Raw genomic sequence first — 26,174 nt, forward strand, 5'->3', positions numbered from 1 at the left:
CCTGCCTGCTTGCCTCTTTTAAGTATCCTAAGCAGTTCTGGAGCTAAGAATAGAGTTTCTGAAGGAATTTGTTTCCTGAAAGAAGCTCGTCCTCTTTTTTCCTAAGATATCTCACTTTTTTTATGTTTTATTTTTATTTTATTTTTTAAATTTATTTTTGGCTGCGTTGGGTCTTCATCGCTGCACGCAGGCTTTCTCTAGTTGCAGTGAGCGGGGGCTACCCTTTGTTGCAGTGTGTGGGCTTCTCATTGCAGTGGCTTCTCTTGTTGGGGAGCACAGGCTCTAGGCGCACAGGTTTCAGTAGCTGCAGCACGTGGGCTCAGTAGTTGTGGCTCGCGGGCTCTAGAGCGCAGGCTCAGTAGTTGTGGCGCACGGGCTTAGTTGCTCCACGGCATGTGGGTTCTTCCCAGACCAGGGATGGAACCCATGTCCCCTGCATTGGCAGGCCGATCCTTAACCACTGTGCCACCAGGGAAGTCCAGAAGCTCATCCTCTTTCATGAAGCAAAACTATTCCTAGTATTTTCATACATGTGAGCTATCTCCTAGCTCTGCAGGACTCTGCCGGTCCCATCCAGCCATGGGCTGGGTCAACCAACACCCAGCGGGCATTTAGGCAGAACAAGGTAAGCACCGGCACAGACACACACCCACCACCAAACAAACACACACACGCCCTGTGTATAAAACACCTGGGTCGCTGCTGGTCTGCAGGTTCCCCACAGCAGCCCGTGGGGCACTCTAAGTGTTCTGTCTCAGGATAAGCATTGGATGGCAGTGAAGAGCTGTGTACCAATCAGGCCATGAAAGAGGCTGAAGTTCCGGTGCATTAGACTTTGCAGGTGGTCTGTATACCTACAGTAGAGTGAGGGCTTTTGGGCTGCTATTCTGGAGGCAGTTGTGTGGGTCACACCAGTGCACACACTGCGGGGGACCAGGGGTGGGGTGCCAGGTGGAAGAATGGAAGGTCTGTAGACTGTGGGATGAAAATGACGTCACCAACGCAGCAGGAGGGCAGCATTTCCATGCTCCTCTGGTCCTGAAAGAGGAGTGATGCACAGCCCCTTCTCTCCTGGAGACAGTGCTCCAAACCGGCACGAGCCAGAAGGCTCTCACAAGAGCATCAGCCGTACAAGGGCCTGAAGGCTCTCCAGCAGGGCACGTGCTGCAAGGGCTAAAGTCAGCCCTTCCAACCAGTGTGCTTCTGTGGGACCAGGACAGTGAATGAGAGGCTGCTGGCGGAAGGACAGTACCTGCAGCTTCCAGTAAAGACTCCACTGACCTGCAAGAAGAGGGCCCCGAGGAGGGAGGAAGGAATGAGGGGAAGAGAAAGGGCAATGAGGGGGTTAGGGCTAGGGTTAGGGTTAGGGTTAGGGGTGAGTGGTGAGGGAGTGAGGGAAAGAGAAAGGGAAGTGAGGAAGGACCCTGGTGTCTGCAGGATCGCTCTCAAAAGCTCTCCACCCTGGCGGACCATTAGAATCCCCTGGGCAGCTTTGGCAAACACCGCTGCCTGTGCCCCCTTGGCCAATTAATAGAGGCTCTCTGTGGATGGGGCCCCTGCACCGAGATTTTAAAATCTCCCCAGGAGATTCAAATGTGCTTCCAAGACAGAGAAACTCGGGTCTATGAGAACAACTCCCCGACCGCTGAGCTCTGCATTTTTCCCGGGGCTGTACCTGCAGACAGCGATGGGGAGAGGGCTCCCCAATAACACCCCACCATGGTGACGACGATGTCGGAAACAGACACCCTCTTACACCACTGGTGGGAACACAAATTGCTGCAACCTTTTTGGGAAAGTAATCCGGCAAATTTTTAAGAAGTACAAATTCATATACTCTTTAACCCGATAACCCCACTCCTAGGATATAAACACACGAAGGTGTTTATTGCAGGGTTACTGATCGGGGTCAAATAAAACTGAAAACAGACAGAATGTCCATAAATATGGACATGACTGACTCAATTGTGTGTACTATGGAATATTATGAGAGTTTGTGCGGTTATTTTTAAAAGAGTTAGATCTCTAGTACTATACTGATCTAGAGGGGTGTCCATAACGAAATGGTATGTGGCGGGAAAAGTTATAGGAAAGTTTTTTTCAATTATTGGGAAAAAAACAAAAGGCCAACTCTGAGTGTATGTACATACACATGTGTGTGTACATTTGTCTGTGTTTGTGCATGGAGATAGGAGCAGGGCAGAGACCCAAGCTTTTAACATGAGCTATGTCAGAGAGTCAGGAATAGAGAGGGGTTGGGAGCTTATTAGTATTTTCTTCATGTTAACTGAGCATCATTTTCTAGTTAAAATAAGGACAACCTACTTCTACAATTAAAATAATTAATGAAGAAAACCCAAAGAGCAAGCTCTGGGGTAAGACAACCTAGATTCAAATCCTGGCTTTGCGTGTACTAGCCTCAGTTCCTTCACCCCTCTGCCCTCAACATGCTCATCGGTGAAAGGGGACCACAGGGATGCCCACATCATAATGGCACCCACGTCAGAGATGAGCATTAAGTGAGATGACCCATTCAAGCTCTTTGCACAACGTCTGGCATATTCTAGGCCACATGCAGTAACTTCATAAACATTGTTGTCAGGGGAAAAAACTTTTCCTAGGCCACTAAGGACCAACCTTCTACGTCTAGGTAAGCTCACCTCTCCCAGCAAAGAAAAAGAACCCAAGCCCCCTTGTCACTGTCTGCATTGCAGAAGGAGCCTCGTGTGGACCTTCCCTGAAGCCATGCATATAATGACTTCTTGTGCAGCCTGCATGGCCCTATGGCTGGGCAGTGTTCTTTATTACTTCCTCCAGCCCCAGAATGGGTCATGCTGTCCTGCCACGAAGTGACAACTTCTGGGCAGGGAAGTGCCTGGGAAGGGAAGTGCTTCTCTCCTGGGAAAGGATGTCCTATAAACAAAAATAGTTACGATAATTATGTAACTTCAGCCCACCTTAGCAATTGGCCCTTCTGCACAAGCTCACAACACATACCTTGATTTGGTCCTGACCCTGGGCCTGCTGGGGAGAGAGGAGCCAGAGCTAATTAGAATGATGAATGACCCAGGCTCGTCCCACGTGCGCTGAGTCAACTGTCTACGCTTGGGTGACTGGCTTCACACGCTGCTCCCTGCAAGGGGTGTGACAGCATGAAGAGGCCAGGCTCTGTCCCTTTTGTTCTGACCATCTCTCCTGCAGAATGATGGGAGCAATTCTTCACAGGCTTTGCTCAGAACATGTTCGCTCTTTATTCTGATAAACATGCAATAAAATCCAACAGAAAGAATCAGAGTCCTGCCTTCTCTTTCACCAGATTCCACCTGTGGATGATAAGAAAATGTTCCTGAAATCTAAACCCAGGGGCTCACTTTCCACTCTTGTTTGCTATTTGCCAAGGAGCAGAATCCAAGGTAAGGCCAATCCCTGCTCCTAACCAAGGGGATGTCATTTCCATAAAAACTCTTCCCTGGTGCCTGGATCCTGTGATGGGTTGAATTGTGTCCCCCCTGCCCCCGCCTCCCAAAATTCATACATTGAAGCCCTAACCCCCAGTAAATCAGAATGTGACTGTATTTGGAGAGAGGGTCTTTAAAGCAGTAATTAAGGTTAAATCAGGTCATTAGAATGGGCCCTGATCCAATATGACTGGTGTCCTTCTAAGAGGAGGACATTATGGCACAGATATACAGAGGGATGACCGTGTGAGGACACAAAAAGAAGGTGGCCATCTGCCAGCCAAGGAGAGAGGCCTCAGAAGAAGCCCACCCTGCTGACACCTTCATCTTGGACTTCCAGCCTCCAGACTGTGGGGAAGTAAATTTCTGGTGTCTAAACTGCCCAACCTGCGGCTACTATGCTACAGCAGCCCTAGCAGACTAACACAGATCCCAAGGGCACCAGCACTAGAGGGTACAGTGTCTCCTGTAGGTTCTTTCTCTCAAGCCTCTGCTTCCCAACAGTCTCTTAAAATTGAGAAGAGGCCTTTAGTCCAAACCTCTACACCTCTTTCTGAGAGTCAGACTGGAGAAGAGCAAGGCACGCACACGCACGTGGCTGACAGTGGATCGTCTGATGCCAGTGTGTCAGAGGGCTGTGTGCAAGTGTGCTCTGCAAAACTCAGAGTATGGAACTGTCCTGGGAAATGCAAAGAACCATGCTTTTTTTTTTTAAACTTTTTTTTTTTTTTTTTTTAAGAAAGTCACGTTCTTTTCTTTATTTATGACTGTGTTGAGTCTTCGTTTCTGTGCGAGGGCTTTCTCTAGTTGCGGCAAGCGGGGACCACTCTTCATCGCGGTGCGCGGGCCCCCCACCATCGCGGCCTCTCTTGTTGCGGAGCACAGGCTCCAGACACGCAGGCTCAGTAATTGTGGCTCACGGGCCCAGTTGCTCCGCGGCATGTGGGATCTTCCCAGACCAGGGCTCGAACCCGTGTCCCCTGCATTGGCAGGCAGACTCCCAACCACTGCGCCACCAGGGAAGCCCAAGAAACATGCTTTTAATCCCTAGTGCAATGGAGACATAAGGACTGCTGGAAAGGGCAGGAGTCTGGGAGTCAGAGTGATTTGAATCCAGACCCAGCACTCACTACCTGAGTGACCTGGGCAAGTGATGCAAGCCCCCGGGTCTCAGTTCCCCATCTTCACCTCACAGAGTTGGTGTCAGAATAAATCAAAGACTGTGGGTAAAGTGCAGAGAACATTCAGCCACTCTGCCAGCAAAGAATTACTGAATAGGTGCTATTTTCTAGGTAAAATGATAAGCGGTGAACAAGATACCCAGAACCCTGCCCTCACCGACTTTATAGTCGACTAAGGAAAACAAACATTTTACAAAGAATCATACCTCTGACTTTCCCCTCCCACACTTCCTTCCTTTGAAAGTCCAGAATATTTGGGCTTGAAGTACTTTATCAATAACTTGAATAACACAAACGTCAAGTGTTTGAAAACAACCCAACGTCTGTCGCTTTTGGTCTCTATTAACAGTTGGCATCACCGCTGTCAGAAAGCATTTGAAGTACCACAGTCGTGTGTGTATTAAAGTCTAGTTTATACAAAGAGGATCATACAGACCCTCGCAGAAAATGCACTGTCGGTCGTTTTATCAGTCCGTCCTGCTGACGTCATCTGAACAGCGTACACATTCCCGAAGGCAGGAACCTTGCCTAAGTAGCTCCCTTATTTAGTTTCTACCAGGACACCAGTGGCACTGGCGCCACTTTATGCTGATGCACTGAGTGGTAACAGCAGTGATATCACCACTAAAAAGGCCACAGTAGCAGAGCTGCTCTTGCTGTGTGTTGCCCGCCCACCTCCCTGTGCTATAATCGGTGATCATTGTCTTCCAGAATTTCATCACTGCTTTGACCATTTAGCAGACGCAGAAAGGGAACAGTATGGCCTTTTCTGTCCCTTTATAATAATGGCATTTTGCATTTGTATAGCACATTTAACGTATTCAGTACATTTTCTTGTCTATGGCCGGGTTTTATCCTAATGAAACAAAACCCCATGTGTTTTGTAATTGTCTGTGCCATAGAGACAGCTTAGGAATCAGAGCCACTGAAACTGTGCTGGAGGAGGCCCGATGCCCCAAACTGCTTAAAGAATAACAAACCCCATACAAGTTGCGAATGGAACCAGCATGGTAATGCAGCAATACAGCTATGCCATGGGGAGAAGATACATCTGGAGCATCGGAATCAATTCAGCGCAAGCCGGGAGCCCAAAGGAGTTCTCATCTGAGTTGCAGGGCTCTCCTGTTGGCCCTGCCTGGGTAGAGGCTGGTACCCGGTTCCAATTGTAGGGAGAGACAAAGACTGGCCACTGCTACAGGGAATAAGAGGCCATTAGGATTTGGTAATACTGGCACATTTTGTGGCCTAGAAACATGACCCAGAAATGTTTCTTGCTTTTTCAGCAATTTAGAAAGGGCAAGAATGAGTATCTGAAAGGGTGAGCATTTGGGAGGTTGAAAAACAGAATTTTTACTTCTCATCACATTTTGGAAAAGGGAGCATCCAGAAGCAAACCTCCCACCAAGAAAACAAGTTGTCTGCGGATTACTTGCAATGAGTCACCTGCTGGGTTGACCATCTCCTGGGAAGCAGGAGGAAGTCAGGCGCTCATTCCTTCAGTCTACCTGGGCACCCGTTGGTAAATTATTGCTTTTACTCTGGTACCATTTAGAAAATTACAGCTCTCTAAATCATACTCTGGGGGACCGAGAAAAGGAAAATGCCTCCCCACCTGCATTGCCGAAGCCTGCCCTACCCTCCAACTCAGTGATGTGCAGCCTCGCTACACATTAGAATCACCTAGGGAGTTTTTCAAACCTCCCTCCACCCCCGCCAATGCCCAGGCTGCATTCCAGACCAACGAAACAGAAACTCTGGGGGTGGGATCCAGGAACAGTTCTTTTTAAGCTCCCAGGGTGATTCCAAGGTGCAGCCAAGCTTGAGAACCAGCCCTCTAACTACATCCATTCCCATGCTCACCCTCTGGGCAGTGAAGGTGCTCTGATAAGACAAAGCACACCACACCTGCCATGGCCCTTTCTCTGGTTTCCTTCACTTGCCTTAATCCCATGCTCAGCAGTGATAATTCTGCCACACACATTATGAAACTAATAATCCAAGCCATTGTGTGGTTGCTGGGCTCATGTTCACCAACACATTTAGTTAATTAACATGAATCAGATACCACGTTAGGCAACGCAGCAGATACAAAAATTAGGAGGACGTGATCCCCACCTTCAAGAATATAGCTGTGGAAGATAATGTGTACAAGTGACTGTAATACAAGATAGTGTGTGATCAGAGCTTTGAAACTCTCGGGAAGGAAATCAGAGAGAAAAACGAGACCCCTTTTAGCTGAACGGAGGTCTTCACAACTGACACATCACACACACACACACACACACACACACACACACACACACACACACACCCATCAGCACATAATACAGGACTATGTACATAGCAGGTCTAAAGGAACTCCAGTTGAATGAATGGAGAAATTCAGATTGGCTCCCATCGGAAGCCAAGACCAACACCCAGGACTCCCCAGCTCCTTTCTCCACCCTCGACCATGCCCAGGCTCCTCCGGGGACCATCAGACATCACCTCAACCTCTAGTGCCTAGTCTCTCTGCCCGCCATCCCCACTGGCCACCTCACACTGCCCTTGGAGTTCTGGGGTGCACGTCGGTGGCTGGGTGCCCTGTGCTGGCCACTCTGCTGACTGAATTCCTCCCTGAGACCAAGGCCTGCAGCTGTCATCCAGCGTCCACACCCCCTTCTCTATGGAATAAAATCCTCAATTTGGAGCTGAGCATAGAGACCTCCCCCCCAAAAGACCAGATGTGGCCATTTGCCTACGATCTGGCTGATGAGTTAAGCGGAAGTGATGTGTGCAGCTTCTGGGTCACATCCTTCACAGAAGTGGCCCTTTTCCTCTTCCCCCTCCATCCTGCTGCTTGAAAGGACATCATGGTGTGACGCCCTCATGGACCAGAAAATGCCCTAACGATGGCAGAGCTCTGAGGGCAGGAGGAGCCTGGGTCCCCAGACAACCCCGGCAGGCAGGGTCCCCCTCCCACCCTACCCTCAGCCTGGGCGGGCTCCCCCTCCAGACACAGCAGGCTCCCTTGTATCTTTTACTCACAGTGGAACCCATATCCCAATACGCTTTCCTGCCTCCATCACGTCCTACAATACCTGGAGTTCCTCTGTATATTAAGGAGCGGAAAAAGGTGTGACAGAAAAGCAAACGATTTCTGTCAGAACAGTCAATGACTTGGTGACTTCTCATAGCAAAACTACTGAGAGTCCATAAATCTGCTTAGGTCAGGCTGTGAGAATCTGCTTTGCCGATGAACGTGGTTAACTTAACCAGCCTCCTTCTTCTGGCCCACACAGTCTGTGAAGACTACAGCGGAAACTGAGTGTCGTCACTCTCTTGGTTAGCGGCCTGTAGAGACTGACCGCTAGGGTCAACAGAAGCTCTACAAAAGGTGTACAAAGTTACCAGCTCCTATGGACGGAAGCAGCAAGAGAGAAGGGGGGTAAGCATGGGCTCTGGAACCAGACCCATGAGCTGGGTGACCTGGGGCAAATATTTACCATTTGGTGAAGGCAGATCATTTTATCCAACTCACAGAAGATTCAGTTACACAGCAGGCCCAGGGCCCCTCCACAGACCTACTGAACCTGAACTTCCCAGGATTGATGGGGATATGTTAGGATTCTCCAGAGAAAGAGAACCAACAGGATGCATGTATGTGTGTGTTTATAGATACAGAGAGATATAGACATATAAAGAGAGACAGATAGATAGAGAAAGAGATTTTAAGGAATCAGCTCAGGCAATTGTAGTGGTTTGGAAGGCCAAATTTTGCAGGGGTGCTAACAGGCTGGAGATCCAGGAAGAGCCAACCTTGCAGTTGAAGTCTGAAGGCCATCTGCTGTAGAATTCCCTCTTATTTGGGGAGGTCAGTTTTTTTTCCATTGAGGCCTTCAACTGATTGGATGAGGCCCACCCACATTATGGAGGGTCATCTGCTTTATTTAAAGTCGACCAATTTAAACATTAATCGCACCCAAAAAACACCCTCAAAGAAACATCTAGAATAATGTCCAGCCACATACCTGGGCACCGTGGCCCAGCCAATTTGACATATAAAACTAAGCATCACAGGGGGTGAGCATTCATGAATCTGTATTTTTTTTTAAAGTTGGTTTTTTTGTTTGTTTGTTTTTTAACTTATTTATTTATTTATTTATTTTTGGCTGCGTTGGGTCTTCGTTGCTGCGCATGGGCTTTCTCTAGTTGCAGCGAGCGAGGGCTACTCTTCGTTGTGGTGTGTGGGCTTCTCATTGTGGTGGCTTCTCTTGTTGCAGAGCACAGGCTCTAGGCACATGGGCTTCAGTAGTTGTGGCCAGTGGGCTCAGTAGTTGTGGCCGGGCTCTAGAGCTCAGGCTCAGTAGTCGTGGTGCACAGGCTTAGGTGCTCTGTGGCATGTGGAATCTTCCCGGACCAGGGCTCGAACCCGTGTCCCGTGCATTGGCAGGCGGATTCTTAACCACTGCACCACCAGGGAAGTCCCATGAATCTGTATTTTTAATAACCTGTCCAGATGTGATGTGAGGCACAGTCAAATTTGGGGACCACTCTCAATGATGCACCGTAAGGTCAGTCATGGTTTCAGGATTTCTTCCTCCACCACTACAAGGGCCTCTGGACTTCCTTTGTGAAGCTGACCGGCACAACCTTCCATCATGTCATGAGTCAGGAAGATGCTCCCTCCACAGACAGCCAGGACGGAGCAGGCTGGGGAGATGTTCCTCAAGCCCAGGGCTCAGCACATCCTGGGCAATCCACAAAGGAGTCGGCAGCTGGCCGTATTTGCCTGCCCACTGCCAGTCTCTTGGGTTGAAGCTCTTCTCCATTTCCCCTCTCCCTCAGCAGACTCAATTCTCCAGATCCTGGGGGGTCTTTTGGGGAGCTGCTTATGAATCACTAGCACATTCACCAACCACCCAGCTCACCAAATATTTCCCACAGTGTTCCCCCACCTTGGCCACCCATGAGAAGCACACATGGGCATTTTCTAAATACGGATGACTGGACCCTCCCAAGACCTACTAGAGCAGAATTTCTGGAAGTGGTTCTTAAGCAGATGTATGCTGGAAAATCTCCATGGGGGATTTTGAGATGCATAATGATTAGAAACCACCAGTGACACTAATGACAAACACAAAAGAACAGTGAACTCTACCGTTCGCCGCTTCCTGACACTATCCTAGCATATGAGTTTTCACAATCAAGGCAGCAAAGTTTCACAGTAAGTTCTAAGTGCTCTCTCTGAGCTATTGATGAGAATTCCTGGGTGTACAATAATGAGTGGAGAACAACGAAGCACGCTAAGATGAGGGTACTAGGCAGCTGACCAGGCTCGTTCATGCCACTAGCCTCAAAACATGCAGCGTTCAAATTCGCGATGCCGATTTACTGCAGATTACCACATGCAGCTGACCTTCAGAGCTGCTCACAGATAGTCAGAATTATGAAAATAAAGTCCTTGAATACTTACAGTACTAATGAGACCACCTCTTATGATGGGAAGGAACTAAGATTTCTGTATAGTTGTCATGACAGGAGGATATGTAGAGTATTCACTGGAGGAATGTTTATGCAACTCTCCTCACACTTGGAATTCTGCTGCAGATGATAATATTGCCCAGGCAGGGCCTGGCCCCCATGAATCCACCTAAAAGAGACCACTTTGCACTAGAGAACTGCTTATTTTGTTTCTTTTTTAATTTTTATTTTATATTGGAGTACAGTTACGTAACAATGTTGTGTTCGTTTCAGGTGTACAGCAAAATGATTCAGTGATACATCTACATGTATCTATTCTTTTTCAAATTCTTTTCCCATTTAGGTTATTACAGAATATTGAGCAGAGTTCCCTGTGCTATACAGTTGGTCCTTGTTGGTTATCTATTTTATTTTTTTTATTTAGTTATTTTTTAAAGCACCTTTTAAAATATTTATTTATATATTTATTTACTTTGGGCTGTGTTGGGTTTTTGTTGCTGCGCATGGGCTTTCTCTAGTTGTGGTGAGCGGGGGCTTCTCTTCGTTGCAGTGCGCGGGCTTCTCATTGCAGTGGCTTCTCTTGTTGCGGAACACGGGCTCTAGGCGCACAGGCTTCAGTAGTTGGGGCATGTGGGCTCAGTAGTTGTGGCTTGTGGCTCAGTAGTTGTGGTGCACGGGCTTGGTTGCCTTCCTGGTCCGGAAAGATGTGGGATCTTCCCGGACCAGGGATCGAACCTGTGTCCCCTGCATTGGCAGGCGGATTCTTAATCACTGCGCCACCAGGGAAGTCCTGGTTAACTATTTTAAATATAGCAGTGTGTACATGTCAATTCCAAACTCCCAATCTATTCCCCCCTTCCCCCCTGGTAACCATAAGTTCACTCTATATGTCTGTGAGCCTGTTTCTGTCTTATAAATAAGTTCATTTGTATCATTTTTTAAGATGAAAGGGGTATCATACGATGCTTGGTCTTTCTCTGTCGATCTTTTCCACAATTTTTGCCTGGAACTCCAGAATATAAAGATGTGCAGCCTTCTTCCCAGGCCTATCAGATGCCAACTTGGTGTGGGGTTGTACTGAGGTAGGAGATAGATGGACCCCTGGGCTGGACTGCTGGTGTTTGTTAAGCGGAGTAAAATTGAAGCTTTGTTTTCCCCAGACACGCCAAAGACAAAGCTAGTGGCAGAAGCTGAGCTCTGCTGGAGTAAAGAGGTAAGATGACCACTCCTGAGGTCAAGGAAAACTTCCCTGTCTGCACATGCGCAGGAAGGTTCCTTGGGAAAAGACACCACCCCATAATAAGTGTGAACATATCCCTACAGGCCTCTGCGGTGGAATCCACCTTAGCAAAAAGTTGCGCACGCATGTTGGGGAGGGTCTTAGAACAGGTCAGATGTGGGAAAAGAAATGAGATAATTGGCCAAAGGTAAACAAAGACCCGGAAGGACTGTCCTACATAAGGGATTTAAATCACCTCTTTACAGGGCTCCTCCTCATTAGAGAGGGTGCCCAAAGTCCTTCTCTCCAGGTGTGTATTCCTGCCTTGCTTCTGTATTAAATAAACACACCTTCTCTGTGTGCTCTCCCACTTATTGTGCGGTGTCTCTAATAATAAATTTTGTACCTGTTTTTTGCAGTTTTTGCCTCCTTGAAACATTTTTGCTTTCAAACGGGGCAAGAGCCAGGGAACTTTGCTTCTAGCCTCCAGCCCCTGGTGAACTATCAGCTGGGATTTCTGGTTTTCACCCAGGCTACCCAGGTTCAATTCCTGGGCAGGGAACTAAGATGTCTCTTCAAGACCGCTCACTGCTGTCTCTCTGAGATCAGTACCCAGGGAGGAAAGACAGAATTCATGCATAGTAAATGCTACTCACAGTGAAATGGCCACTGATAGGGGGTAGGGATGGGGGAAATGTTACTCATTGAAAGACACCGCGCTTGGTCCTATAGACACACTAGTGAGCGAGGAAGGGATGGTCCCTGCCTCCAGAGAGCTTGCTGTTGAGTCAAGCTCTGTTCAGCTTCAGTGACCCCAGTCTCTGAGAAGGGCACGGTGGCCGATCTGGACGAGCAGCCCAGGACACACTGGTTCTGGTGTCACCTCATCGTTAGCCCTCTGGTCTCAATTTCCCCTCTGAAAAGGAGGGATCTGGCTAGATGACCTCCAAGGTCTGTTCCAGTTCTAGCGTTTCATCTCCTAATCATATAGTGAACATTAACCTTATGTCCCACTCTGTGCTGGGAATTCAAAGATGAATAAGACATTGGGTTCCTCCTTCGTGGAACTCACAAACTAATGGAAGAGGCAGGCATCCAAAGAGACAATGATGCAGTGTTGCAAGTACCACCATAGAGGTGTAGACCCACACATCGAAGAGTCTATGTTACCATCCTAGAGAAAATCTGCAAACTTTCCAACCTCTGAGCCTTCTTCCCCCAGTTTCATTGAGATATAATTGACATACAGCACTGTGTAAGTTTAAGGCATATAGCATAATGATTTGACTTACATATACTGTGAAATGATTACCACAATAAGTTTAGTTAACATCCATCATTTCATATAGATACAAAAGAAGAAGAAAAGTGTTTTTTTCCTTGTGATGAGAACTCTTAGGATTTACTTTCCTAACTTTCAAAAATAGCATATACCAGTTAACTATAGTCATCATGCTGTACATTACATCCCTAGTGCTTAATTATCTTATAAATTGGAAGTCTGTACCTTTTGATCACCTTCTTCAAATTCCCTCTCCCCCTCTGATAACCAAAAATCTGATCTCTTGTTTATGAGTTTGTTTTGTTATTCTTATTATTTTATTTTTAGATTCCACACATATGTGAGATCATACAGTATTTGTCTTTGTCTGACTTATTTCACTTAGCACAATGCCATGTTGTCACAAATGGCAGGATTTCCTTCTTTTTTATGTCTGAAATATATATATCACAAGTGCCTTAGCCATTCGTCTGTCAATGGACACTTAGGTTGTTTCCATGTCTTTGCTATTGTAAAAAAAAAAATGCTGCTATGAACATGGGGGTGCAGGTATCACTTCAACATAGTGTTTTTATTTCCTTTGGATATATACCCAGAAGTGGAACTTCTGAATCACATGGAAGTTCTATTTTTAACTTTCTGAAGAACCTCCATACTGTTTTTCATAGTGGGCTGTACCAACTTACAATCCCACCGACAGTTCACAAGGAATCCCTTTTCTCCACACCCTCACTAGCATCTGCTATCTCATCCCCATTCTAACAGGAGTAAGGTGATGACTCATCCCTTGCCTACAAATATATGGTAGATTGATGGCATTCATGGTACCAGTTAATGGTCTCCCCTGTATCCACACCCTTTGCCCTGTAACTCTGTAGTCCCTCCCACTGTGACCCTGGGCTTGGCCATGTGACTCACTTCGGCCAATAATAGGACACTAATAGATCTGATGCAAACCAAAGCTTGAAAAAGTTCTTGTGTATTTCCACGTCTTCTCTTGCTTCTCTATGACACCATGAGAACAAGTCTAGATTAGTCTTTGGAGAATGAGATGGCCCATCCCAGCTGAGGCCATCCTAGATTAGTTTACAGTCTGCTGCCTGCCAGACACATGAATGAGCCCCAGCCAAGACCAGAGGAACACCCCCTTCTCCCTATAAGCCCATCCAAGATTTGTGGAACCACCAGATGACCCATGGACTCATAAGAAATATAAATCGTAGTTGTCCTGAGCTGCTAATATCATGGCAATGGAGAACTAATAAGGATAGGGCCAACCAGCTCCCCAGATTTGAGTGAGAAGCCAGAGCCCATATATAAGGCAGCTGTTGTGAAGTCCTCTGCTTCTCCTGCTGCAGCCTTGGGAGTGGAGTGAAGCGAGGACAGGGCTCTTCCTCTGGCTTCTGGTTCAGCAACCCCGTGACAGCATCACTATTTACACAGTGAGTAAAATGTCCCATCTTTCCCTCTGACTAACAAGGAGTTTGCCACAGAAAGCATCTGAAAATAAATTATACGTGAGACATGGTTTCTGAACTAGTTGCAAGTTTTATTCCAGGATATTTTTACTTTTCTTCAAACATTCCCTCTAGGGGTGAACGATCTCACCAAGAAATTAAATAGAATTAGAAAAGAGCCTTAAAGGAATCCACTTGGCCCCATGATGGTGAGCCAGGCATACTATAGGGTCCCTGAAGCCCTCTGTAGCTCTGTATTTGTATCTTCCCTTCAAAATAGCTGAGCAATATTGCTGTAGTAGTGGTCCTTAAGGAGCATGTTTCAAAGCGAACCAACAATTTCCCCTTTAATGTGGTGATTGAAAATGTGGACTCTTTTCAAACAGACTTGCCTTCAAATCCCAGCTCTACCAGCTTATGAAATATGACACTCCGGGATATATACTTAACCTCTCTAAACCTTGATTCCCTCATCTTTTAAGTGGGGCTATTAATCATGACTACTTCATAGAAATGTTGTGAGGATTAAAAGAGTTAATCCTTTCAAAGGCATACAGTAGTCACTCAGGAAAAGTAAGCAGCATTGTCACGTCTTAGAAATTCCCCAAGCCACAGAGAATTCTGATCTGGAAAACTTCTGATCAAGGATGGCCTCTCAAAGGCATTCCACACAACTGCCTCTGAGTTTTTGTGTCCCTTTTCCCTGTATTATGTCACTCCATGAAAATAGACCATTCCCTCCAGAGCCCTGCAGGAAGAACTGTGTTAACGGCTAAAAAGACCGGAAATCAAGCCAATCCCTTGTGGCAGGGAGTGCCAGCAATTAGAGAAAAGGCACCGTTGTCGTTGTCACCATTCTCCCAAGTAGTTAATGCATGACAAATTGTGTGCTCCAAAGTGACATGAGTCTTTCTCTAGGTTCTGGTATATAAATGTATTTGGTAGCTTCCTCTTAGGTCAAAGAAATTGGAACAGACTTTGAAACTGTCTATTTTATAAATTTGTAGAGTCAGCAAATAGCTGATCTCTGGCACAGAATAAAATCTCTTTAAAAAAAAAAAAAGATTTTCCCCCTTATAAAAGTGGCAGATGCTTATAGTATCAGTTAGCTATTGCCATAATAATGCTGCATAACAAATCACTCCAAAATTCAGTGCCCTAAAACAATAATCATTTATACTCGCTCATGCATCTAGAGGTTGACTGGGGGTCACCTGATATAGTGCACTTGGCTCTGAGCTACAGATGGGCTCAGGTCTGTATCCCCTGCCTCTCATGCTCCTTGCACCAGAGGGCTGGCCTTGATGATGTCAGAAGTGCAAGAAAAGGAGCAGAAACACCCAGTAACTCTTAAGGCCTCAGTACACACAAGCCCACCCACATTCCAGCGGACACATCCCATCACATGGCAAAGCCCTCCATCAGCAGGGAGGGGAAATGTACTCTGCTTCTCTCAGGAGGAACTGCAAAATCATATGCAAAGGCCATGGATACAGGCAGGGCCAGCTTCAGGGACATGTCACCCGTGCAGATGCACCTGGGTCCCATGCTCAGAAGGGTCCCACCTTTGGCTGAATCCTCTGCTGTCAGCTTCGTAAGATTCCTAATAACTTTTCGTCATGGAGCCCCACATTTTCATTTTCTACTGGGCCCTGCAAATTACATAGCCAGTCCTGGATACAGGGGGAGGGTGAAGAATTGGGAACAATAATGCAATCTTCCTACTTAACAAACTGACTTTACACTATAGAAGTGTCATATCCATTTCCCAGCTCCCCCAGCCCCTGCTTTCAGAGGCACATTGCGGAAATTTCTGCAGTGGAACCAGGTTCACACCATTCAGCTTCACTTCACACCCTGATGCCTCCCCTAAGACAGACGTGTGGTTCTGATAAGCGTGAAACGGGGAGGGGCATTGGTGGCCATCAGTGATTACACTCGTGGCCTTACCACTGCCTTGTTCTCTCCAGAATTAAACTTGGAGCACCTGGCCCCCCGCCACCAAACTGGTTATACCTCCCCAAGGGACTCAACACCCACTCCCTCCCCCTCCCCCCCAACCCGCTCATCCCCCTCTTTCTTGTCCCACTGCAACTACTCAATGAAGAGAGTGAGAATTATCCACACACTAGAGCTTTTTACAGCCACCAATGTCAGAAAACCTGCAGTGAGACTGGACACACTCTCGGGGAAATCAGGGGGTGAAATGGAGAATCACAGATTTGTCAAACCAAAGGGATGTCCCAAACTACGCAATTAAGTTGCCCCTCTCAGGCAGGCAGGCTCCGTCTAACTCAAAACCATCTCAGACATCAGGCTGTCTAACTCTGCCTAAGGGAGCTGAACATTTCTTAGCCCCCAGGATGACCAACCTCAAGGTTAGATGACAGCTGCTTATGAAGAAAGTGTCTCTTTATTCTCATGTCGATCTCCAGCTCTCACTTAAGTTCACTTCCTCTAACCATTGCCTGAACTTGGAGATGCAACAGGAGGCCCCGAGTCAGCGTCCCCCCCACAAGGACCCTTCGCGTGCCCGAGAGCTGCCATCTAACCAACGTCTGCTCTCCACGCTCTCCCCGCTCCCAAACCCGCACTTGACAGCGACCCTCACAGTGACAGCATGCCCGGTGGGGAGCACAGCACAAGAGGCAAGTGGCTCTCACCATGAAAAAATGAATCATAAGCACAAATCGACACAAGAATCCTACAGTTCAGACAATTACCCAAAGCACACATTTTCTGATAATTATAGAGCTAAAAATGGATCCACTTTGAAAATCCCTTCCTTTCTCCCGAGAAAGCTGAGGAGGTGGTTTAACAACAATCAGCTGCTGAGATGCTTCACATTCTGGGGTGTTTACGAGATGAGTTCCAAGAAATTTCTTGGAAGGTACAGTTCCCAGAAGGTGGTGATGCCAACGAAGTCCATCAACCCTCTCCACCGCCCCCAGCACGTGCTCACAGCTTGGGAATCTGAACTCAGAAGCCCATTCAAAATGAGCCAGGAGAGAGGAGGCCCAGGCCTTCCTGCCCTGTGACTCTGCTCAAACGTCAAATGACAGTTACCCAAGAAAATGGGAGGGGGTGCTAAGGGGGCTGCCGCCAGCCGAGGATTGCCTCAGCTTCCTTCAGCACCACGGGTGTGCTCGGGGATGTTACAGGAAGCTTTAGGTATCAGCTAAGTGTCATATAATAATAACAGTAACATTTAGTACGTGCCGAGCATTGATGAGCTAGACGCACATGTATTATCTCATTTAATTCTCACAACTCCACGAGGAGGGTGCTGTGCTTATCACCCCCACTTCAGAGTCACACTGAGGGTTACACAGATAATCAGGGCACAGGCAGGAAGCAGCAGAAGCCTGTATACGTCACCACCACCCTCCACCACTTTTCCAGTGCAAGGAAACAGAACTGGCTTGAGAATTTATTTGTAAGGTTAAAATACAGACTACAAAGAGGGGAGAGGGCATAGACACAGAGGAAAGGAATGGGATGGAAACTGTAGGCTAGAGACCTTCTGTGTCGTAATGAATACAATAAAGAGTTAAATTTGATTTTAAAATACAAATCTGATGTAAGGAGTACATGTGGTAAAATATAAGTTTTGTGCTATGTCATGGACACTGTTGAAATGAAGAAATGAAAAGACTATTATGGGACCTAAAGGAAACCATCAACAAAACAAAAAGACAACCTATGGAATGGGAGGAAATATGTGCAAACGATGCAACCAACAAGGAGTTAATCTCCAAAATATACAAACAGCTCATACAACTCAATATCAAAAAAACAAAACAAAACCCAATCAAAAAATGGGAAGAAGACCTAAATAGACATTTCTCCAAAGAAAACATACAAATGGCCAATAGGCACATGAAAAGATGCTCAACATCACTAATTAGTGGAGAAATGCAAATCAAATCTACAACGAGGTATTACCTCAAATACCTTTGATGATGGTATTACCATCATCAAAAAGTCTACAAATAATAAATGCTGGAGAGGGTGTGGAGAAAAGGGAACCCTCTTACACTGTTGGTGGGAATGTAAATTGATACAGCCCCTATGGAGAACAGTATGGAGGTTCCTTAGAAAACTAAAAATAGAGCTACCATATGATCCAGCAATCCCACTCCTGGGCATATACCCGGACAAAACTATAATTCCACAAGATACATGCACCCCAATGTTAGTTGCAGCACTATTTACAGCAGCCAAGACACGAAAGCAACCTAAATGTCCATCAACAGATGAATGGATAAAGAAGATGTGGTATGTATATATACAATGGAATATGACTCAGCCATAAAAGAGGAATGAAATATTGCCATTTGCAGCAACATGGATGGACCTAGAGAATATTATGCTTAGTTGAGTAAGTCAGAGAACGAAATACTAAATGCTATCACTTCTATGTGGAATCTAAAAAATAAGACAAATGAATCTATATACAAAACAGAAGAAACAGACTCACAGACATAGAAAACAGATGTATGGTTTCCAAAGGGGAGAGGGAGGAGGGGAAGGACAAATGAGGAGCATGGGATTAGCAGATATAAACTCCTTTACACAAAAATAGGTTAAGTAACAGGATTTACTGTGTAGCACAGGACCGTAAGGTAGGACCACGGCAGAGGCAGCCAGAGGCCATTGCCTGCTGTCTGGCTAGAGTCAGTGGTCAAGCAACACAGAAAAATGAGCAAGGCTCAAATGTGATGGATGCAGGTTATTGCTCTGCCAGAGAATTCAGGATGGTACATTCAAAATGGGGAAAAAAGGGCAATTTGCAGTGTGAAAGACACTTGGGTGTCAGTCTTAAAGAACAAACTAGACTCTATGGAAGTGACAGCTGGAGCAGGTTATTGGTGTCCGAGACATTATCTGGGAAAATAATTTTACAAATTCATGAAGTAACCCTTAATACCAAATGTCATACGCTATTTTCTTAATCATTTTTTATTCCTTGGATCACTAGTATTTTCATTATCTGAGCTTACTTCCCCACTGTGACACAGATGTGGAACTATGACATACTGAGTCTCTTGGAAAACATTAAAGGACAAGTAATTAGCTAGAAAGATAATTGACTTCTTGATTAAGCTCTCTCTCCCAAGGAAAGGTATCATTAATTGAAATATAGAAAAGATTTCAAAAGCTTGCAAAATTGTTTCCCTCCCATCAATTTTTGGCATGGCATTTGGTTTCTCTCCTATTCACCTAAGGCTCAAAAACTTCTTTTGGGTTGACAGGTGGCTTTCCTATGGCCTGTAGCCCATCTGCTCTGAACAGAGATCGGGGATGTCCTTTGGCTCAAGGCAATGGACACTGTTAGTTTTACATACAAGTTGCTGTTCTTCACACTTTGCTGCAAAAAAGTACTCGCTTTCCTTACCGGAGAGTGGCAGACTGGTCTGTCTGCCACAGGGGTACCGCAGCTATGTCACAGAGTCCTGCTAAATACTAAACTTGAGCTGCACATGCACACGTGGATATGCGTGCACACGTGTGCTTCCTGAATGCATTGAGGGCAGCTGTGACCTACTGCCCATCCATTGAGAGCAACTCTCTGAATGCTTGGCTCCCCCTTTAATAACATCTCCCTTCCCACCCCTCCGACACTCCCGATGATGCTGTCAATCAAAGGGCAAAGCTGAGTGGCAGGTTGAAACCTCAAAGGAAACCCAACAACCAGTTAAAAACTTGGCTGAGCCAAGGTGGGAGCGTTTCTGAGTCCCGCATCAGACAGGAACAAAGGCTGTGAGGCAACATCAGCTGTAAATGCCATCCATCATCATGCAAAGATAAAGAACCTCTAAATCCAACCAGAGGGCACTTGCAAATATCCAGTGCTGTCCTGACACTGACTGATGGCCATCCCTTTTAATTAGCTCCTCTTGTCTCTGGAGGTTTCCAAAGAAGTGATCACGTGCTCCCACCTCCTCCTCCCCCACCACCATTTGCCTATGTGGGGAGACAGGACCAAAGCAGGCACTGAACCTCACCAGCCCCTCTCACTGTGTGACCACCGTGACCATGTGACCATCCAAATTCCGTCACCGGGTGCTTGCACTGACCTTTCGTAGAAGGAAGCAGATGCGCTCGATGTTCCTCAGCCGTTCCCTCTATCAGGATGCACGAGAAAGAAAAGAGAGGGGAGGTTAGATTTTCTGCTGAAAGAACATGAGAAGCCCCACATTCAGCCCCTGCTGAATAGTAGAGGAGGCAGAACCCACCACAGATCCCTCCCAGTCATGACCTTCATGCTCCCACTCAAGTGGTTTTCCCTAACAAGAGTTTCTGCTCATACAACTCAGCAGCAAAACACCAAATGATCCAATTAAAAATGGGCAGAGGAAAATAGACATTCTTCCAAAGAAGACATACAGATGGCCCCCAGGTACATGAAAAGGTGCTCAATATCACTAATCACCAGGGAAATGCAAATTAAAACCACAATGAGATATCACCTCACACCTGTTAGAATGACTAGCCTCAAAAAGAAAAGAGATAACAAGTGCTGATGAGGCTGTGGGAAGAAAGGGAACCCTGGTGCACGGTTGGTGGGGATGGGAATTGATACGGCCACCGTGGAAAACATTATGGAGGTTCCTCAAAAAGTTAAAAATAGAAGTACCACATGAGCCATCATTCCACTTCCGGATATATCCAAAGGAAACAAAATCACTATGTTGAAGAGATATCTACACCCCCATGTTCATAACAGCATTTTTTACAATAGCCAAGGCATGGAAACAACCTAAGTGTCCATTGACAAATGAATGGATAAAGCAGTTGTGGTATACACATATATAATGGAATATTATTCAGCCATAAGAAAGAAGTAAATCTTGCCTTTTGCAACAACATGGATGGACCTCGAGGGCACCGTGTTAAGTGAAATAAGTCAGACAGAGAAAGACAAATACTGTATGATCTCACTTACATGTGGAATCTAAAAACAAAACAAAACAAAACATGAACAACAAAACCAACTCATATTTGTGGTTATCAGAGCTGGAGAGGGAATTGGATAAAGGCGATCAAAAGGTACAATCTTCCAGTCATAAGATGTAATTCCTGGGGATGTAACGTACAACGTGATGACTATAGCTAACACTGTTGTGTGGCATATTTGAAAGCTGCTAAGTGAATAAATCCCAAAATTTTCATCACATTTTTTCTTTTTTCTTTTGTATCTGTATGAAATGATGGATGTTAACCAATTATTTTGCAATATATGTAAGTCAAGTCATTATGCTATACACCTTAAACTAAATACACTGCTATATGTCAGTTATATCTCAATAAAGTTGAAAGAAAAAAAGAGCTTTGAGCTTTCCTCCATCTACCTTGTCATAGTTATTTGCTCTGAACTGAACTTTCCCAGCAAACAGCATGGGCTCAGCTTCCCTCTCAGCCCAGCACAGGTTTCTGTACTTTTTCCTACAGCCTCTGTGTCCCTATAAGACAGTCAAACTGCAGAACGGGCACCACATGCTCATGAATCCAAAGCCTGCGGTCAGGTCCCCGGGAGGGCTTCCCATTCAAGCCACGAAGAGCATGTGTGCCTGATTAGTGTGTGAGGGGGGGAAGTTCTCTGCCCATTGGTTTTATATTTCTAAAGTGACTGTATTTAGAGGAAGCAATCTTCCCACTCAATTAGACACCAGCAGTGCCCCCGGGCTAAGACTTTTCAAGATGCCCAGGTCCATCTCCGGAGTCTGGCTCGCTGCCAAAGGAAGATGCTCCGGGGCTGGACAGGTGACGATGGTCGCCTAACACACTAAGTGCTGCCTCCCCTTTCCTGCAGTGACTTCTGCGATTTCTGCAGCCACTCTGAACACAGCTGTGGCATCTCCCAGTGCTTCATTACTGAGGCAATTTGGTTGCAGTAGATGTGATGATAATGAGATTCCTCGTGGATCAGGAGAAGACAGATGGCTGGGATACTTCAATTTCCCTAATTAAATCATAAATATAGTGATTCCTGTGCACCCTTTAAGCCCAGAGGAAAGAGCCCACATCAGGACAAATTAGCATCCACATGGCTAGGAAGACAGACCACATCCTCCTCCACACACGTGTGTGTGCACGCGTGCACACACAAGCACAAACACAGCTGGGCATCGAGGCTGCCTAAATGGAGAATAGTGGGAAAAGGTGTGAGATAACAGGCATGTAAGAGGGAGGTTCAGGACACACGCTAGCTCCTTCCCCAGCAAGTCAGATCCTCTAAAGGATATTTCTCATTACTTTACAGTGATATTAAATGCCCAGCTGGCAAAAGGAAGGGGAAAGGGTTAACATGAGAAACTAGGAGTAAAAACAAAGCATTCCTCCTCTTCCTACCACATGGAAGAGGGGTCCACCCAGAGGGTCCAACAATATTTGGAGCTTAAATCCAAAGAACCAGTGGGCCTCATGCACATTCATTTAGAAATACATCACACCAATCAGCAATTGTTTGTAACACAAGTCCATCCAGGGCTGGAGTTACCGAGCAGTGAAGCAGCTTTGTCAAGCCACCTGAGCCTGAGATGCTGCTTCAGAGGATCTACAGGGGCCCAAAGAGCTTAAATATGAGTTAAATGAGGCTTCCAAAGCATTTAAGTTCCTGTCAGGGAGTAACATCATAAAAACTGGGGGAAATGTGTCTAATACACTTCCATTTAGGGTTTTTATGGATTTTCTTTTTAATCTCAGACAAGAGTCCTTTACTTAAGGGCTTGAGTCTGTCCATGAGATGTCTGGCCTTCGGGGCCCAGACTCCTTAATTAATTCATTAATTGATTAAAAGTGTGGCTTTATTTTTTTTTATTTTTATTGGAGTATAGTTGATTTACAAAGTTGAGTTAGTTTCCGGTATACAGTAAAGTGAATCAGTTATACATATACAGATATCCACTCTTTGTAAGATTCTTTTCCCATATAGGTCATTACAGAGTACTGAGTAGAGTTCCCTATACTATACAGTAGGTCCTTATTAGTTATCTATTTTATATATCTTGGTGTGTATATGTCAATCCCAACCTCCCAAATCATCCCCCACTTTCCCCTGGTAACCATAAGTTTGTTTCCTACATCTGTGAAGAAGTGTGGCTTGAATAATAGGAATAAAGAGTTGAGATCCAGCTTCTCTGCTATGCAACCTCACCTTTCAGTCATTCATTCTTTCATCAACAAATAGCTATTTGAGTGCCTACTGTGTGCAGGTTCTGTCCTTGCACTGACCTTGCACAGAAGCTCCCAGTGGGACATACAGTGGTCCTAATTTTCTTTGTTCTGCCTGAACTAAGGAACCTGCCAAGATGAGATGGAAACGGGCTCCACAAACCTGTCTCATGGTTTTGCCAACCTCCTGCACCCCAGTGTTGAATTCGCATGATGGAATTGAGGGGCAGGACACTATTTCTTCACTAGTGTTTACCCTGAGATCACACAAGAAACTCTGGGTGTTCTAAGTGAGCCGCTTTCTAATTGGAGCGCCCAAGCCACCAGGGGGAAGGAAAGCAGGCTCTTGACTCCCTGGCATTCCAAACAGAAGCACCCTCTCGGACTAGGGCAGCTCTGTGCACCTGGTCGATGTTGACGACCTAAGTGTGTGATGCTGGGGCCAAACACAAAAGCATCCAGAAAGAGATGAGACCCAAGGGGCAACGCTTTCAGGCCTGGAGGAGTCAAGTTATCACTGGTGGTGGTGAGGCTGGCAGATGGAAACAAAATGGATTTTAATAATGACAAGTTTCATAAGATATAGTAAGTTTTCAGGTGGATCTTAGGGATTCTTCCAACTTGTCACAAAATTCCGCTTCACACAGTTGACTTGGAAAGGGTTAGGCTCTCTTTCATAGAATCAAAGCATTTAATGCCAAAGGGATTATAAAATCAGGCTCTTAAAGGGACAACGTAGAGTAGGTGGTAAGAACACAGGCAGACTTGGGCTCCAATCCTGACTTCACCGCTCATGAGCTTTGAGTCCTTGGATAAGAGTCTATAAACTGGGTAAACAATGCCTGTCTAGCAAAGCTGTGAGGATTATAGGTTACATATATATAGTTCCCAGCATGTAGTAAAAACTCAAAACAACAACTCCAGTAATAACCCTGTACTTTACAGAGGGTGACACCAAAGCCTGCTCCCCTGGTCTTCTGGTACCTCCCTAAGAGCACAGCCTTCTTGAGGGGGCCTGCAGCTAAGGAGAACAGACTTCTTTGTCCCTGTCACTAAAGAATGATGTCATAAGCCTTCCAGGTTAATATTCATACTAATATATATTTTTTATATATATATATATATATATATATATATATATATATATATTCACACTAGAAAATCCTGGTGTTCTCTCTAAAACTTTTGACTGAAACTATCAAACTATCAACAGAACTATTCAAACACAAGCGTGCCTTAGCACTGGAAACCAGGGCCTGGAAGGAAGTTCAACTCCGTGCAGGCCCAGCGAGCTTAGGCTGAGAGACAGACTCGCATGAACTGTGAGCTCCATCCCTTGGGCCCAGTGGTCCTGGTCTGGAAAGTGTCCGGAAAAGGCTCCGTCCACAGGCGGGCTGGTGCCTGGCTCTGGGAGGTGGGCTGTGCTGAGCAGAGGGGCGGACAGCCGACACCCACCCCCACTCAATAGACATGAGGTCCTCCTCCTCTCCCCGCATCGAGGCCTCTTTCTACATCCACTCCAGGGCATGTGGGAGGGCAGCAGGCACGGCCTGACAAGCCGGATGGAGCAGCAGAGGTCTGGGGGCAGCAGGTGCTGGGGCAGGAGGTCTCTGACATGCGGAAGCTGGACCAGACAACCAGACGGCATCAGGTTCCCCAGGCGGAGGCAAGCTGACCTCGGGCCTGCAGAGCCTCCCGAGACGAATGCTTCCTGGGTGACGGATATGGGGCGAGGAGCTGCATACATCAAGCCCCCTGCAAGCCTCCCTCTGAGAAACCTGGCGAAGTGCAGAGCGGGGACGACCATGGTGATGCGCCCACCCCTGCCAACATGGTGGCCAGCCTGAGCCTCTCTCCTTGTTCAAGGATGCATAGCCAAAACTCACTAACATGGGGCCTTGAGGACTGCCCAGCCACAGCACACAGACCTTTCCCACCCGGGTACTGGGACTGCTATACTTGACTTTGCATGATAAATAGAGGAACGACCGCCCTGAGACAGGCATGGAGGTACAGCCAGGGCCGAGCCTGCACTTCCCTCATCCTACTCATCGAGACCTTGCCCTCCTTCACAGGCCCTGGGTGGCCTGGTGTGACACCACCCTTCCGGCCACCAGCACCCACCACTTACCGCATGAACAGGGTTGCACTGGTCAATGGGGTTCTTAAAATCCGTCCTTAACTCATCAAAGGCAATTATCTGAAACAGAAAACACAGAATCAAGATGTTAGTGTCAATACACCACATCAAAAGCTTCCTCTGACTTGGTCCAAAATAACTCAGGAGGCGGGTGAAGTGTATCAGTGACACAAGACTGGCCAGGAGTCAATCACTGTCAAAGCTGGTAATGGGCACCTGGGGTTGATTGTACTCTCCTGTCTACGTCTGTGTATGCTTAAAAATCCCCAAAAGAGGGAACGGGAGGGATGTTGTTTAAGGGTAGATACTTAAAACTAGCAGATAAATAAGTCCTGGAGACCTAACACAGTACAGTGATTATAGACAACAAAATCGTATTATAAACATTAAACTTGCTAAGAGACTAGATCTTAATTGTTCCCAGTACTTGAAGAAATGATAACTATGTGATGGGATAGAGGTGTTAGCTGACGGTACAGTGGCAACCATATTGCAACATAAATGTAGCAAATCTCTATGTTGCACACCTTAAATGTACTCAATGCTGTATGTCAAATATATCTCAATTTTTTAAATCCCCAAGATAAAGTTTTTTAAGTTTCCTGTGCTTCACAAAAATGTAGAGAAAACTCTGTTTCGATGAGAGTAGTTTGGGGTTTGGATAAAGGCATACAAAAATTTAAAACTTCAAACCAGCACTTTCCATTTTCTCCTTCAGGAAAAAGCTGTTTACTTTTTATTTTTGTTTATTCTGGCAGAGATGCTGATTAGAAGTTAAATGGATAGAAGTCAGGCAA

At 46.1% G+C, this 26,174-nt stretch overlaps 1 protein-coding gene across 6 annotated transcripts in view; it reads right to left on the reverse strand.

The window, feature by feature from the left end:
* The window catches only part of CNIH3 (cornichon family AMPA receptor auxiliary protein 3), a 277,164-nt gene that overhangs the window by 56,655 nt on the left and 194,335 nt on the right, over window positions 1-26,174 (reverse strand). For all 6 annotated transcript variants that reach the window (XM_059941850.1, XM_059941823.1, XM_059941843.1 and 3 more), the window contains 2 exons: window positions 25,369-25,437; window positions 20,141-20,188 (listed from right to left, as the gene is read on the reverse strand). In XM_059941850.1, the coding sequence (XP_059797833.1) occupies window positions 20,141-20,188; window positions 25,369-25,437 (117 nt within the window). The remainder of the gene's footprint in view (window positions 1-20,140; window positions 20,189-25,368; window positions 25,438-26,174) is intronic.

This window comes from Balaenoptera ricei, chromosome 1 (assembly GCF_028023285.1).
Source record: "Balaenoptera ricei isolate mBalRic1 chromosome 1, mBalRic1.hap2, whole genome shotgun sequence".
NCBI lineage: Eukaryota > Metazoa > Chordata > Mammalia > Artiodactyla > Balaenopteridae > Balaenoptera > Balaenoptera ricei.